The sequence below is a fragment of the Aulonocara stuartgranti genome (genome assembly GCF_965226115.1).
Source record: "Aulonocara stuartgranti genome assembly, chromosome: 6".
NCBI lineage: Eukaryota > Metazoa > Chordata > Actinopteri > Cichliformes > Cichlidae > Aulonocara > Aulonocara stuartgranti.
In genome coordinates, this window is record NC_138944.1 from 24,859,852 (window position 1) to 24,875,589 (window position 15,738).

Sequence of the window (15,738 nt, forward strand, 5' to 3'; positions counted from 1 at the left end):
AGGCCTGTGACATTTCACGTGCGTGTGCACGGGAGCGACTGCGAGAGAGGTCGCGTGTCTGCGCCCAGGTGATGCTTCTGCCCATTTTTTTCTTTTTCTGGAAGGCCAAGATGTGACAGCATGTTTCCCAAAGCAAAACAGAGCTGCACGGTCGTCTTGGCATCTGTCTGTTCTCAATTGGTGTGTGTCGTTGTTAGTGAATGAAAATCACAATCTACCAGATGCTGTGGCTGAACATTTTCCAGGCAGACTTCGCTCTGGCTCGCACCATAAGGCAGTGTGACCAGGAAGACTGCTGCTCACAGAAAGATTTTCGTGGATTTTTATATTTGAAAATAGAAAATTATTTTCAGTTAATAAAATGTTCATTTGAAATTTGTAACTGTCAAACTGGGGAGTACTTGGCTAACTGCAGCTCTGCGGTCCTCCTCAAACTCCTGCAACACATTGTGTAGTATTAGAACACTTTTATGTTAGTGTTTTGTTTGTGTCTGTTATTTTGTGACCAGGATATTTTTTATTTTAGTAAGACAAATGCTCAGACCTGTGCTTTTACGTTGTAAAGGTCTATAAAAACTAAGGAGTTTTATTTTGAAATGACTTTTTTTGTAGTGTAATGCATGGTTATTCTCTCACGAAGGGAAGAATAAAATGTTGGCCAAATCAAATCTTCAATTTGGTGAATCACAACAACATGACTGGTCTTTGTCTTGAGGCTCTTGTTTAACTCACTCCCCCTCTTCCCCCAAAAAAATTCTTAATTTGACAAATTACTACAAATTTGTAAGTTGTGTTTCTTCTTTTTGTATATCTGTTTCAGTGTAATGTCCTCCTCCCGTGTTCTAGTCTTCTAATTGTTACTGCGTGTTTAGTTGGCCTGAGCGGAAAGGGGATGCTGGCTGTCACTCCAAACATGATGCGATGTGGAGGAGGGACAGAGAAAAGGTCTTGCATTATTGAAGAAGAGTGCTGCCATTAGCGACATTTATACAGTAGAATGGCACGATCAAACATTAGCACAGATGTATACACACGTGTCGGTTCACAGATGCATACACACACCCAGAGTGTGGGCCACATTAAACAATTTCCAGAAGGAAATGACAGGAATTGTAGTTAAAGCTGATCAGATTTTTTTAAAGCACATTTTTTCTGACATTTTCAGGTTCCCATGGCGACTTTGTTTTCATATTGTTGTATTACAGCTCCCCGTCTTTTCTGATCAGATGATTGCTTCAGATGTGCCTTTGTCTGTCATGACTTCATGTCACGCTGGGAATACAGGTAATTTTCCCCCACGGCTATGCACAGAGCCCACCCCCCCCTTTACCCTTTTGGTGTGTTTTTGTCTCTCACCGGTTAACAATAACACTCAGGGCGTGCACAGATGTAAAAAGGTAACAGCTATGCTAAAAGAAGAAAAGATGGGTGGAAAAAAGATAGAAGATGAGAGAAAAGAAAGCAGACGGGTAACGCTGCTCAAAAGCATCACTTGTCAATTTACAGCCGTTGCTCCCTGAACCGCACTATATAAATTTCCAGTGTGACATCCGTTTCTACTGCTTCCAAGCCGACTCGGGCTCCGTCCCACTAGATCTCCTCCCCAGACACATACTTGGAAAACTTAAGTGCAGACATTGTGCCAGATGTAGTCTGCCTTTTCTTTTATTTATTATTTTTTTCAGGTTTTGAAATGTTTGACTTTTATTTTATTTTTTTGCTGCATTGGAATCACTGTGGGGGGATGTGAATGGATGGGGTAATGTCTCAGAGGAGTGCTTCTTTAGTGTATTTGATGTGGCTGCTGCCATGCAAAGATCACATATGTACACACACATGCACACAGACTGACTCACATCCATGCATAAAGGCACACAGATGAGAGTTTATGACAGTAAATCATGGGTGTGATGTGTGTGCGAGTGGGCTATGGATGAAGAGAGGGGCCAAAGAGCGCCAGGGGAAGCTGTGTATTCAACAGATAGAGAGACAGAGAAAGAGGAGACAGAGAGGAGCTTGGCACTGCTCATCTTTGACTGATGGTAGTTCTTCAGGGTTGAGACATGCCCTCCCTTTAATCTCTCTATCCTAAGACATAAAAATGGAAGAAAAGGCAAGAGAGAGGAGGGTGGCTGAGGGGACCAAAGCCGAAACCTTCGCTGGGTCTTGTGCCAGATTGATTTTTAGGCTACTTTATATCTCTTTGATTTTAAGGCAGACAGTAACACTCACCTACCTGCTAACACGCACACAGTGGATAGAGGGGGAAAAGAAAGAAAGAAAGAAATGATGAGCTGTGACTCACACTGGACGTGACTTTAGTCTTGACTGGTTTAGTGTGAGCACATGGATGCTTTCTGGAGCACTGACGAGTATATCTAACCCCTAGCAAGTCGATATATTAAATGTCACCCATATCAAACCAACTTTAATGTTCCCCTTTCTTTCAGTCTCTAACTCATCTGAAACAAGGTGCCGGCGTCATGGCCAAGAAAGGAATCTGCAAAGAAAACACAGCTTTTGTAGGAGTATGCGCTGAGGTGCTTGCAATAATACAAGATTGTGTTCTAACTGCAGCACCTGTTTCAACTTAAAACATGCAGGCCAGTAGCAAGATTAGCAAAACATGACCATAAAGGGAGAAGGTGGCTGGGCTGACGCTCTGATAACAGCAAAAAAAAAAAAAAAAAAAAAGGGACTGTGTGCTGCATTTATTTCAAAGAGCTGAAGCAACTGATGTGGTCATAATACCGAGGAATTCATTCCACTGCTGCACAAGGGTGAGCTTCTGACGCTCAGCCAGAAACGGTGCCTGGAACTGTCTATTTTTAGCTCTCAAATCATACTGTGTTGGAAAAAAAGGCCACAATATGCTTTTTTCATATCCCATAAGATATCCTTGATACAAACATTTAAGTCTCGGAGGTCCTCAACCTTTACAGCAGTCTGCATAACAAATAGACAAAAGAGATTTTGCCTAACTCAAAAAGCAAACCAGACATTTCCTACCCTGTAGCTCAGGTGGCTGTAGCTCAGGTGGTAGAGCAGGTCATCTACTGATCGGAAGGTTGGTGGTTCGATTCCCGGCTTCCCCTAGTCTGCATGCCAAATATCCTTGGGCAAGATACTAACCCGAAATTGCTCTCCGATGCATTCATCGGAGTATGAACGTGTGTGAATGTCAGTTGTGCTTGTGCGAATGGGTGTGAATGGGTGAATGCACAAGTTGTGTAAAGCGCTTTGAGTGCTCAGAAGAGTGGAAAAGCGCTATATAAGAACCAGTCCATTTACCCTGTAACAGCTAAACCTGTAAAGTTAAAGCTATGGGAATTTCAGTGACATGCTCAGTGTTTAAGCTTAGGAATCCTGCAAATCAGTGGAATCTTGAGATATGCCTTTCCTGAGGGACACTGGGTGTGCAGCTCACAGTACTAAGGAGACTTGATCTAGGACTGATCCCTGGAACTTTACCACAGTAATTAGGTTTGTCAGCTTGGCAAAGTAGTAAAAACGCTTTGTACTGTGTCACCTCAACGGGCTGGATTTTTGTCAGGGATCAAGATGTAGAAAGCACACCCCATACCTAAGTAGGCCTTGCTGCTAGACAAAGGTGTGATTCAATCACTAATGCGAGGCACTGCTGCTGACAAAGTCATTGTCAAATTGTCAGACCCCTTTGGCACATTTTTCACCGTCTTGCTGTGATTATATTGTCGGCTGGTGGCAAAGATCTTGACAGCAACTCAAAGAGAAGATTAACACCTCCGTCTACCACTGTCTCCCATCACAAAGTTAGCAGTGGTTAGTGCTGCAGCACTGGTGAATGGCGGTGGGACACAAAACTGAGCTGCTCTACTCTGCAACTGGCCGTACATAAACACAAACATAACTGCACACACATGCACATAGCCACGCGACTGTGGTCTCCCAGTAATAGCTTTGTGCCTCTTGGGGCCTTGCACAGAGCGTTCCTGCTCTTATCTTTGTTTATGTAAAGGGCAGATCATCATGTCCAAGTGTGTGTGAGTGCCCGTGCACAAACTCTTGCAACATGCTTGTTTAAAGTGCACATTTAAGTAAGAATGTAAGTGTGTGTGTATGTGTACTGGGGGAAGGTGATAAGGCAGTGCCTGGCACCAAAGCACCACCTGGCACTGAGCCTTGGATCTTGAAGATGAGAGAGTAATATTGGTGGGTTTGAGAGTGCACACACTCACACACACACACTCACACAGAGCAAAAGATTAGGCAGAAAAACACAGAGGAGCGCAAACCACAAGAACTCACTGGTGCCTACGCCTGAATAATGTTTTTGGGTTTTTTTGGGTGATCTGGCATGCGTGTGTCTGTGCTCACTGAGGTCAGTCACCTGTAGCAGTCTATTGATCCTCCCCCTTCTCAGAGCCCAGTTGTCTTTGTTGATTACAACCTTTACCTTCCAATGTGCACACTTTCAAGCCAGAGTTGTGGGAGCCAGTGCCTTAGATGTGCATCTTTAACTAAAATATATATGTGTATATATATATATTAATTATTTTTTTTTTTTTTTAAATCCGGAACTAGAAAAGACTTAGCAATGCCACTGGTGAGCTGTGAGGGCCAGGAACTGATGTATCATCGTGATTAAAACCAGTATTTTTGGTGACCGTGTATCATATCCTGTCTGTGTCTGCAGCACTCAGCCCACAGAGAGCAGTGTGCCAGTGACAGCACAGCTCACTTGGTGGTCCCAGCACTCAGCCACTTACCCATTTAATAAGACAGACTTTAAGAGGACTGAGCCAAGCATATTCACAGTGCTGCAAGAGATTTTAATTTTTTTTCCCTCACTTTTTACAAGAGTAGTTTTGTAGGCAGCCCAGGGGCTGGCATTCACCAAGGCTGCGTGTGTGTGTGTCTCTCGCTCTCTGTTAGGTATACATTTATTAGCCATTTATTACTATTATTAGTCGCCTTTTCTCTCTCTCTCACTCGCCTTCACCTTAGTGAAATTCTAATAAACAATCAGGGTAGCACCATGCTGAGATGCTTTGTAATGGGCTCCTAATTAGGGACTCCAAACACAGAGAGCAGCTGCTTCACGCCTCGTTTTCTGCACTCATCTGCGCAAAACTGGATGAATTGATTCCATTTGCTCGCCACTTAATGCGCTGATTGTTTATTGGCATTGCTGGGAATAAAAAGAAATAAATAAACAGAAAAAATGTCTTTAAGCTTCAAATGCATGCTAATATCAATCACCATTAACAACAAAAAGCAAACAAACGGATTGACCTATGATGGAATTCGACTTTAAAGTTTCTTCCTTAAAAGTGAAGTGCACAGATTTGCCCTCACACTGAAGCATCACTCTAGCCCCAACCCCTCCTTCCCCTACCCTTCCTCAAACCCTTTGTCCACTTCTCCTCTCCTGTCTCATGTGAAGTGAAGCCAGACCAATTGGTGCTGGAGAGGCAGTGTCTTTCTTTAGACCAGTAGCAGAGGGAGGAAGAGAGAATGAGGATGTGGGGTGGGCACGGGAGTCATCGCCTTCTCCTCACACCTGCATGACAGGTCATCCTGCTTAATAAAGGCACTCAGGCAAAACGCATCAGAGAGAAAGAGAGAGAGTGAAAGGATTAGGGCTTTACAATACGCTGGTGAGGTGCTGACCTACAAAAATGCACAAACCAGTCACTTAAGTCTAAACTCAAATGGGTCTGTTCTGTTTCAGCAAACCATCACACATTATTTTGTATTCGGCGGCAAACTTCCACAGGTGTCTCACCACTGGTGTCGGTTCACGATGGGGTCAGTTAACATTTTAACCAGTGCCGCACAACACAGCGGTACAGTGCAAGCTGTGTCCTCTCTGCCAATGACACCACAGCATCACGTAGAAAATACAGGAAGTCAAACACAGCTGGGGCCACTGGTGAAAAATGAAACGGTGATAGAAATGGTGCAAAGGACAACTACAGTACTCTCCAGTGTGTGGTTCACCGGCATGTGTGTGTGTGTGAGGTCCTCCGATGTGTGTGTCACACTCCTTTCCCTCCACCAGTCTGCCTAGCTCATTTCCTCCACAAGCCGCCTCCCCGCTACTTTATGAGTGAGAGCTTCTACATCTCTCACCTCAGGACACACTTCAGTGTCTAAATGTTTCCATTTGTGGGGGAAGTGACACACATTCACTCACACCGTGGGGCATTTACCCATAACTAACCATCTTGCATATAAAATGCAGGCAAATGAAAGTGATTGGTTAAAATTCTCACTCTCAGGGAAACCTGTATGATGTGAGTATTTGTGAACATTTCGGCCTCTAAAGGGACATTTCCACTTTGAGCTGCCATACGAACCGTCAGATAAATCATAGTTTCTCATCGTTTGAGAATTTACGTATTGTCCATTATTGCCGTGATTGTACTTCTTCTACTTCTGTCGGTGCTTTTTAGTCTGAAATCTCTATTTTTCTGTCCACAAAAGTCCCCAGTCAGTGCTTATTCTACACAAGTAATTTCCACAGCACTCCCTAAACAATTCAGTGTGACAATCAATGCAGGACTGGAATATCTCATGTGGATCGATACAGTGGGATGCTGCTAGACAAACCAGTGCTACACAGGATCAACACCTTCCCACACCGTCATTAGTGTCGCTGACCTTGAAGTAAAATTCAATTTCCCTCTGCAACAACAAGCCATCCCCAGCCCCCTGAAAAGCTACTTCAGAATTCAGAAGCCATTTCCTCCTTCCAATGCAGGCAAGACAGGATATTATAACTTATGAAAAGGATCTATGCAGCGAGGGATGCTGACAGAAAGAGGGGGGATTCTGTTTGAGGAGGTAATTATAACATGGGCTCCTTTGAAAAGTAAAGAGGACAGAGGCTGGCTGAGGTAAATAAAAATTCCTGATAACAGCCTGGTAGATCCCCAGTTTCAATTAGGGCGTATGGATGACTGTGGAAGTCTCTCCTGGGATGCTTCGGCTTCCAGCGAGGACCTATTGAGGGTAGTTTCCTGGGACATGGACACTGGGTAAAAAGAGAAAGGCAAATGCGCTGCGAGAGAACCAGAGATCCCATTACACTGATCAGTGTAGCGCATATCACATGAAACCGCCGAGGAGGAGGAACGATGTGTTCAGAGGGGATAAAGAGAAAGAGGGCGCCCATTAATATAGGCAGAATATTCCTTTTTTATTCTAATTATGACATGCGGGTGGAACTTAGGAGGGAAGAAGAAAAGCACCGGTGGCCCCTTTTCTCCACTTTGAGACAAGTGGACAGCGATAGCTACTTTTCTCAGAGAGAGGCTGAAAGTTCGTAGAAAGGAGGGTGTGTGTGTTAGAGTGGGGTCCATGGGAAGAGATGGAGCCAGGGAATCAAACCAGCGTCTCAGATAAAGCTGTAGCATTGGCTACTAGACTTTGAAGTCAGGCTGATCATGGGGATTTGAGAGGGATATACCTTGTGTGTATGTGTGTGTTTGTGCGTGTGTGTGCCTGTGAGTGTGGTTTGATAAAAACCCCAACTGGGATCCCATTGGAGCCCCTAGACCTGACCATGTATGCTAAGCATATCATTTTCCCTTGCAATGTTTGCCCTGCACAGCATGTTGCCTTCCCAATCAGATTCCTTTAGATCCATCTCCTCAGACATGCACACTCAAACACATGCATCACTCACATATTTGGACATTGAATATACCTGATTTATGAATTTGATTACAGACTGGATCACCCTGTTTTAGTTAAAATAATATTTTGAAGTCTACATATGGCCAACAAGCATGTAATTGATGCACTTAGGGATTTTTGTAATGTGGTGTAATTGCTTGAAAATGATGTCAGGTCAGTGAATGAGTCATGTCATGGCACAACTGAGGTCATGCTTACAGGTAACTCCTTTCTGTCATGACACACTGCAAAAATATCGAAAATATATCCCTAATATTCTGCCAAAACAAAGACATGAGCAGAAAATATTTTAAAATGCAAGTAATCCAACACGTTCAGTCAGCCAGACTACTGGTTAAAGACGACACACTACACGAAACACTAGAATATTCTTGTTTTTCTACCTTCACTGCATGACACAGTCAAATGGGCTTAAACTATGTAAAACCAAGCAGAAAAACTGGTTTCATATCATTATATATCATTTTTTTTCCTCTGAATTTGTGCAGCAGCTTGTGAGGCCTTGTTGAATCTATGGTAAAATTCAGACTACCTTCCAAATCCAATATAAGAGGAATTATTTCCCAAATTCCTGCATACAATGTAACCTGCTCATAACCTTTCTTCTCCAGCTTGAATTCATTTGAGGGCTCGGGCTAAGGATTCAAGAGTGAGGGACTGAGGATTTGGCATGGGCAGGTCTTGTATAAGGAGCTGGCTGCGAGCTCTTCAAGCTGTGAGAAAAGGGACAGTTTAAAGGTTTACAGATTCTGCAAACATTGCATAATTTTTCGATTGCATATTATCACATGGTGCGTGTCGGACTGGACGTTTCTTGTTGAAAAGTATTTTTCAACATGCAAAATTGGCTGTGTTATCAAATGGTGTGGTTTTAATGCCTTACTGATAATGCTGATCTACCTTTCTCTGGCTGATCCTCTTATCTGAAATCGCATCCTTTTATCTCTAGCTTACTAAGAGGTGAGTGATTGAGAATAAGAAGGAAGAAGACACCCTTAAGAGCCCTAGGGAGGACAAGTGTGTGTCTGTGTGTGTGTGCATACAAAGGGGGTAAGAATCACCTTGATTCAGTACACCGGCTGTCTTTGAAGTGTCTGGAGCCCAGTACGGCCAGCACAGAGCCAACCATAAGCCTTCCAGCAAAAATCGAGCCTGACCTCCCCACCAAATCATAACCATATGAACATAAGAATTTCCACCTTAGGAGAATGCTTTCTCCCCCGTCCATCTCCCAGGGTGAGGCATTAAGTTGTGATAACAGAAAACAGGTTCTGAGAGGGGGTGGGAGGGGGGCATTTGGAGGTGATGGAGGGTGGAGAGGAGGACAGGAGGACAGGAGGAAAATGGGGGTTACAAGTGTGCCGTATGGAGGAGAATGGAGAAGGGGATTGTGTCCAAAAAATGTTGTTGTGCACAGCCTGACTACCTAAAATGGAAGTTTCTCAGGCGAGGATCAAGAGATATGGTGACCTTCACAGTTGACAGAGTGAGAGACAGAAGACGGGAGGGGGAGTGGAGTGGGAGAAAGGCAAGAAAAAAAGGAGACAGAAATTTTGAAATGTGACTCTAACTCAGTAAATACCTTTCTAAACCACTATAGAGAAGCAGAGTGGTACCTTCACTGAGGCCTTAGGACCCACCTGCAACTGGAAATGGTTTCCTGCCTTACACAAACACTGTTGCACCCTAATCCATGTAATTACATCCCATATTCCACATGTGTAAGTACACATGTACAACATTACAGTTCTTTTTTTTTTTTTTTTTCTCCCAAAAATCTACACCTAACTTCGATGTGAAGACTCACAGGGGAAGCAACATATTTACCAAGTGAGTAATAATAATAATAATAATAATAACAATAGAAAAAAATCGAAGATGTTTTACAGCATAATTCACATTAAACACATCCTCGTGCATGGACGTCTGCCACTGAAACAAAGCCCCATGTTGGAGAGCTTTTCGGGTGGATGAGTGTGATTTTGTGGCTGTATGTGTGTGCGATAGTTTGAATAAGCATTCCTCTGAGTGTGCGTGCAATTAGGGTAAGGCTGTTTGTGTGTGTGTGTGTGTGTGTGTGTGTGTGTGTGTGTGTGTGTGTGTGTGTGTATAGAGTGTGTGCGGTTGTGTGGCGGTGGTGGTTGTTAGCGGTTCCATCTGGGTCTCCTGGAAGCTATGTGGAGTCAGGAAAACCACATCTCATAAAAGCGGAGGCAGCCCAATGTTCTACAAGGACAGAACATTACTGAAAATGTCGCTCAGGAAAACCCTGGGCTTCAGCCCACATGTTGGCTGCAAAGGCTCTATCTCTCTCTCTATTTCCACTCAGTCTTTCTCTCTCTCTTTACTTGTTTTTTTACTTGGTACGGGATAAGAAAGAAGAAGACAAAATAGACAGCAGGGAGTGTGGGAGACAGAGGCTGAGACAGAGAGAAGCCAGCGCTGATAGCAATTCCATCTGTCGGTATCGAACAGAGGAGTGAGCAGTGACAGGCTGCGGGATGGGGCGGCAGCGGCGGCGGTTGTCTTGGAGGGGTGGGGGCATCTGGTGCACATTGGCCGAGGGTCTGTCTGGAAGCAACCATGGGAGAGGAGGGAGGACGGAGGGAGAAAAGCACGAAGGCCTGAGCAGTGGACAAGGTAAAAGTCCTGCCAAGATGAAGGGCAAAAAAAAAAAAAAAGATCCTGGCAACCAATAAATGTGTCTGTGTTGTTCACATACTGCCTTGGATTGAACCTGAAATCAGGGGAATATGGGAGAAATCGCAGGGAAAGCAGCTTAAAGGGTAATAAAACCCACCACAGGCACACGTGCATAACTATCAGCCATCACTCTCTGGTGGAAAACCTCTTAGCTCCAATTTTGATGATTCCACAGACATTTTAAGGTTATTCAATGTCAGCCTATAAAAAAAATAAAAGAAAGAAAGAAAGACAGAAACACCATTTGATAAGTTGCTGAGTTTTTATCATGGGTAAAATATAGAGTTTAAATGAACTGAATGCCTGAGACGTTAAGGTTTATTTATACAGTTAAGTTGAAATAAAACACTATTTATAATATTCCTTTACTGTAAAGTAAACGAGTCTGCCCTGCAGGGTAATCAAGTCTTGATTTGAGAGGCTGTAATCACGGTAGTTAACCCAAACGTTCTTATGCAGAAGCATCCACCGATGCTTCTGATATGAATGAACAACACATGAATGATTGCTGATGTTTATTTTTGTACATCAATGTATACTGTGCGTAAGGTATGTAGGTGTTTGGCTCGCTCGCTGTGATCATACTCAACCTACTGGGACAATCGTCAGTTCCTACTGGAAATAATAAAGGCAGAATAAGCAAGTTTAAATAAAAGCAGTCCACTGCTGACGACCTTCAAACACGCTGTAAAATGTGCGTTGACGAGAGGCTTCGTTACATCATACTAGTTCCGAAATCATGCACGCATCTTCTTGGTAATGGCAGTAATTTATATCATATCTTATTGAAATAAAAATTAATTCCGTTACTCCTGTGGCCTCAGCACCTTCGTTCAAATCCTACATCAGTACAAGCAACCCTTTGAAAGCCAGACTGCCAGGATTACGCTAAAGTAATTTATCATCGAATAATGTCCCCTGACACGAGTATAAAAAAAAGACAACTTATTATCTATCATCTGCAATAAAGTTCGTCTCATTTTTATCTCTCATTTAGTGCGATGCAGCGGTGGGAAACACGCCCCTGACATAAGGCGTCGCCCGGAGGCTCGGTGAAGATGATTGAATTTCATAGCTACTTACAGGCTAATAGGGCCGTACAATGACTACTTACTGTCCTTAAGTGACTGGCTGCTTCTCTGTGGCCGCGGCCCCTTTGAAGCCCTTCCGAGGAGATCTAGAGGATTTAGTCAGTAGCGTGACATGAGGCTGAGCAGTTGAGCAACAGTGATCCCACCGGCTGACTATTAGAACCAGCTGATAAAAACACAGAGGCTACAACTATGGGAAGCACCAGCGCTCCAGTGGTTGCTCAATGCAAGGCTTTCTCACACTGCAGACCTCACGCAGCTCCAGCTATTTCTTGACAATAACAATCTCTATGAGAAGTTCCAGTCTGGTTTTAGAGCTCGGCATAGCACAGAAACCGCCCTTCTGAGAGTTTTTAATGATTTGCTTTTAACTGTTGACTCTGGTTGTGCTGCTGTCTTAGTAACCCTGGACCTGACAGCAGCCTTCGACACTGTTGATCACAACATACTGCTATCCCGCCTTCAACATTGTGTCGGTTTAAAGGGCACTGTCTTAAAGTTTTTCCAGTCCTATTTGAATAATAGGAGTTTTTCTGTTCACCTTGGTGAACTGTCATCTCCCAGAGCTCCTTTAACCTGTGGCGTACCTCAGGGGTCCATACTAGGCCCCCTGTTGTTTATTCTGTACTTGCTCCCTCTGGGCGATGTGCTCCGTAAACATAATGTGTCCTTCCACATCTTTGCCGATGATATTCAGATCTACCTCCCTCTGAGGTTGAACTGCAATGTTTCTTTGCAGCCGCTACTCTCCTGCTTGTCTGACATTAAGACTTGGATGACTCTTAACTTCTTACACCTTAATGAAAGCAAAACTGAAGTCATTGTGTTTGGGCTTCCTAAAGATCCCAACTTCTCTCTTGACTTTTTGGGACCCCTAACCTCCGATTGCACTTCTTCCATTAAGAGTCTTGGTGTTATTTTTGACAATGCTTTTAAACTTGATAAACAAATCAGCTCTGTAGTTAAGGGATCTTTTTATCATTTGCGGATTTTAGCCAAAGTCAAGTCTTACCTTTGCAGGAACGATCTAGAAAGAGTGGTCCATGCTTTTATTACTTCACGGCTAGACTACTGCAATTCCCTCTATGCTGGCCTAGATCGTTCCTGTCTACATCGCCTTCAACTGGTGCAGAACGCTGCCGCTCGCCTGTTGACCGGTTCAAAAAAAAGAGACCACATCACTCCGGTTCTCTGCTCTCTCCACTGGCTCCCAGTTGCCTTTAGGATTGATTTTAAAATCTTATTGCTGGCTTTTAAGGTTTTAAATGGCACTGCACCTTCTTACCTGTCAGAACTCCTTAGAACTTATCACCCCAGGAGATCTTTGAGGTCAGCCGACCTGATGCTTTTAGATGTTCCCAGGTATAAATTAAAGACAAAGGGAGAGAGGGCGTTTGCTGTGGCTGCACCCAGACTGTGGAACAGTTTACCTCCTCACGTCAGACTCTCCAAAAGCCTAGAAACTTTTAAAACCGCTCTTAAAACTCACCTCTTTTCATTGGCTTTTAGAAAGGTTTAATTTATTTGTTTTATATATTTTTATTTTATTTTTATCAGCGAGGTGTTATTACGAAATTGTGTTCTATTGTATTTTTATCTGTATTTACTGTACAGCACTTTGGTCAGCCTTGGTTGTTTTTAAATGTGCTCTATAAATAAACTTGACTTGACTTGACTTGACTTAACGCATTGAGTCAGGTTTCTCAGGGAAAACGTCGGGTTAGAACGATGAAAAGGCGCAAGGGGATTTTCAAGCTGACGCAGCCGCAAAAAACAAATCACTTAATTGCTGTTATTCAATGGAGCAAAAATCTCAAAAATCTAGTTGTTTTTTTTAGCTTCTCAAATGTGGCACTTTGATGCTTGTTTATATTATTTAATAGGGTCAATTCTCAATATAAATGAAAACTGACTTAATAATAACTAGTACAGGCGCTGGTGTTTATTTTGTATTAAATATGACAGTCAATAAACATGTTTTTTTAGTTTAAAAAAAATCAAAATCATTCTATTAGATTTAGTTTTATTTTATTATCATAATATTGCCAGGCTGTACGTCCTTCCTGTAACGTACAGATTGGGAGTATCGTAAGACTGCCGGATTGTTATTTTTTGCACGTGTATTTGTGTGTGTCCTAAAGAAACTAACTGAACTGGTGAGCTCGTTACACACAGAGGCTGTTTCCACATACAAACCACTTTGTCCTGATCATGCTGTTCCACTTACACTCTTGGAAGACCAAACCATATATGCATGTGCACACATACGCACACACAGACACACAGCTAACCACATGCACATGTTCACTTGCTCTTAACTAATTCATTCAGGAACACTTTGGTTTGGGTTTCAACACCAAAACCTCTGTACCTTTGATTGAGAAATGTGTCTGACTGCAATTATCTGGGAGGGGAGGGTGAAGGGAGGGATGGATAGAGAGAGGAAACGTGCTACAGCGGTTTTATAGCTTGATGGCATGACATTTTTCTCTACATTTTCTTTTCTTTTTCTTTTTGCCTCCCTAAAAAAATCCCTTCCATTTTTCCAGAAGAGGGGCATAGTGTTGACAGAGCAGGAAAAAGGGGGCACACTGAAGTAGAAGATAACAGCAGGGAAAATGGGAAGAAAATGGATGGACAATGGGACTGAAGTGGCCGAGATTGTCAAAGCTGTGCTTTTGTTCACTAAAATTGAAAATAACTGCAATGTCAGGGGAAATCTTAGACAGATTTGGAACTGATGGTAATGATCACCACGGATGATAAGAGCCACTTTAAAAACATTATGGAAAATTGTAGGCAAATAGAAACCTTTTGCAAGGACAAATCGGTGTGTACGAGGAGAGTAAATACTAATATATAGTATCTGGACTTTACACTAAATCCATATGAATGCTTTGTGTGTGACACTATAGCATATAAGCCGGTCACTGACCTGCAGTATGTAGCCCCTGACGTAGTCTCGGAGGGTCCAGCCCAAGCCATGCAGGATGTGCAGCACCTCCTCCTGCTTGAGCACGGAGAAAAGGCGGTCGAGAAGGATCTTGAGCCTGACAGGTACCGCCTGGGTGCCGTACAGCATCAGGCTACTGATGTCAAACACTACATTGGACTGAACGATCTCCACCTGGGTCGGGTGGTAGAGATGCTGGGTGCTGAGCTTGTCCAGAGCTGCATGAGCGACCCGGCAGAGTAAGGGAGAAAGAAAAGAAAATGCACACACACACACACACATGCACACATGCACACACACACGCACACAGATACACACACACACACACACACACACACATGCACAGTTAATGACTATCAAGTTTCTCTCCCATCTCAAATCTTTCCTCTTAGGCTACTGCGTAGTCAGCACTAGCTGATAATAACATATCTATCAGATAAAAGCAGTGGCATTAACGCTATTATCAGCCATTTATTCCATTGAATCTATAATGTCTGGCTCTTTCACATTTACGCTGTCCTTGCACCTTTGTTTTTATTTGCCTCTTTTGTCTTGATGTGTCACCCCAGTTTCACCACGTTTTGCCTCTAACCTTAACACCTTTTGGCTCACTTATTATTATTCAGAAGCAACGGAGCCAAAGTTGCATGGTTACTGGGTGCATGTCATAGGGGTTAAAGGGTAACATAGGATTTCTTTCTACTGTGTTGGACATTTAAAGATGACAAGAAGCAGGAGGGACATAATTAAGTCAGTGGTTATCCTGTTTTGTTTTGTTTTTGCAAGACATATTCATAAATGTCTTGCAAATAAAATTTTGCATTGACTTTTTATGCTGTTTTTTCATATTAATGGAAGTATTACAAAGAAAAAGCAGACTATACGAATTGTTGGTATTACATAATTATAAATGATATGTCTACTGTTTACTAAAGAAAAACATGCTGAGGAGCCCTGCATCTACATGCAGCTACCAGCAAATTTCAGCAATAACCTGCGACAGCTTGTTGGTTGCACTCCCCTGAGGGGCAAAAATGGGGGCAAAAAGTTGCTCTCTGTCACAGCAGCTCGTAAAGGTTAACAGTCAGTGCAAGTTACAGTATAGGTTTGTCAATACCCCCACTGTTGCCGGCTCACTCACCTCTTCCTGCTCCCTGCCTGGGTGACACCTGGTGAACTCTTTATCTCTTCTCCTCTTTCTCAGTCCCTCTCTCTTTCCTAACCCCCCCCTCCTTCTCCCACCCCTCTTTCCCCGCCTGTCTGGGTGACACCTGGTTGGGTCTCTCTCTGATCCCGGGACGTTTTTTT

The 15,738-nt window shown here is 43.2% G+C and overlaps 1 protein-coding gene across 7 annotated transcripts in view; it reads right to left on the reverse strand.

Annotated features, from left to right (window-relative positions):
* Positions 1-15,738, reverse strand: part of bnc2 (basonuclin zinc finger protein 2) — a 169,862-nt gene that overhangs the window by 25,931 nt on the left and 128,193 nt on the right. For all 7 annotated transcript variants that reach the window (XM_082537189.1, XM_082537185.1, XM_082537187.1 and 4 more), the window contains one exon: positions 14,413-14,648. In XM_082537189.1, coding sequence (XP_082393315.1) covers positions 14,413-14,648 — 236 coding nt within the window. The remainder of the gene's footprint in view (positions 1-14,412; positions 14,649-15,738) is intronic.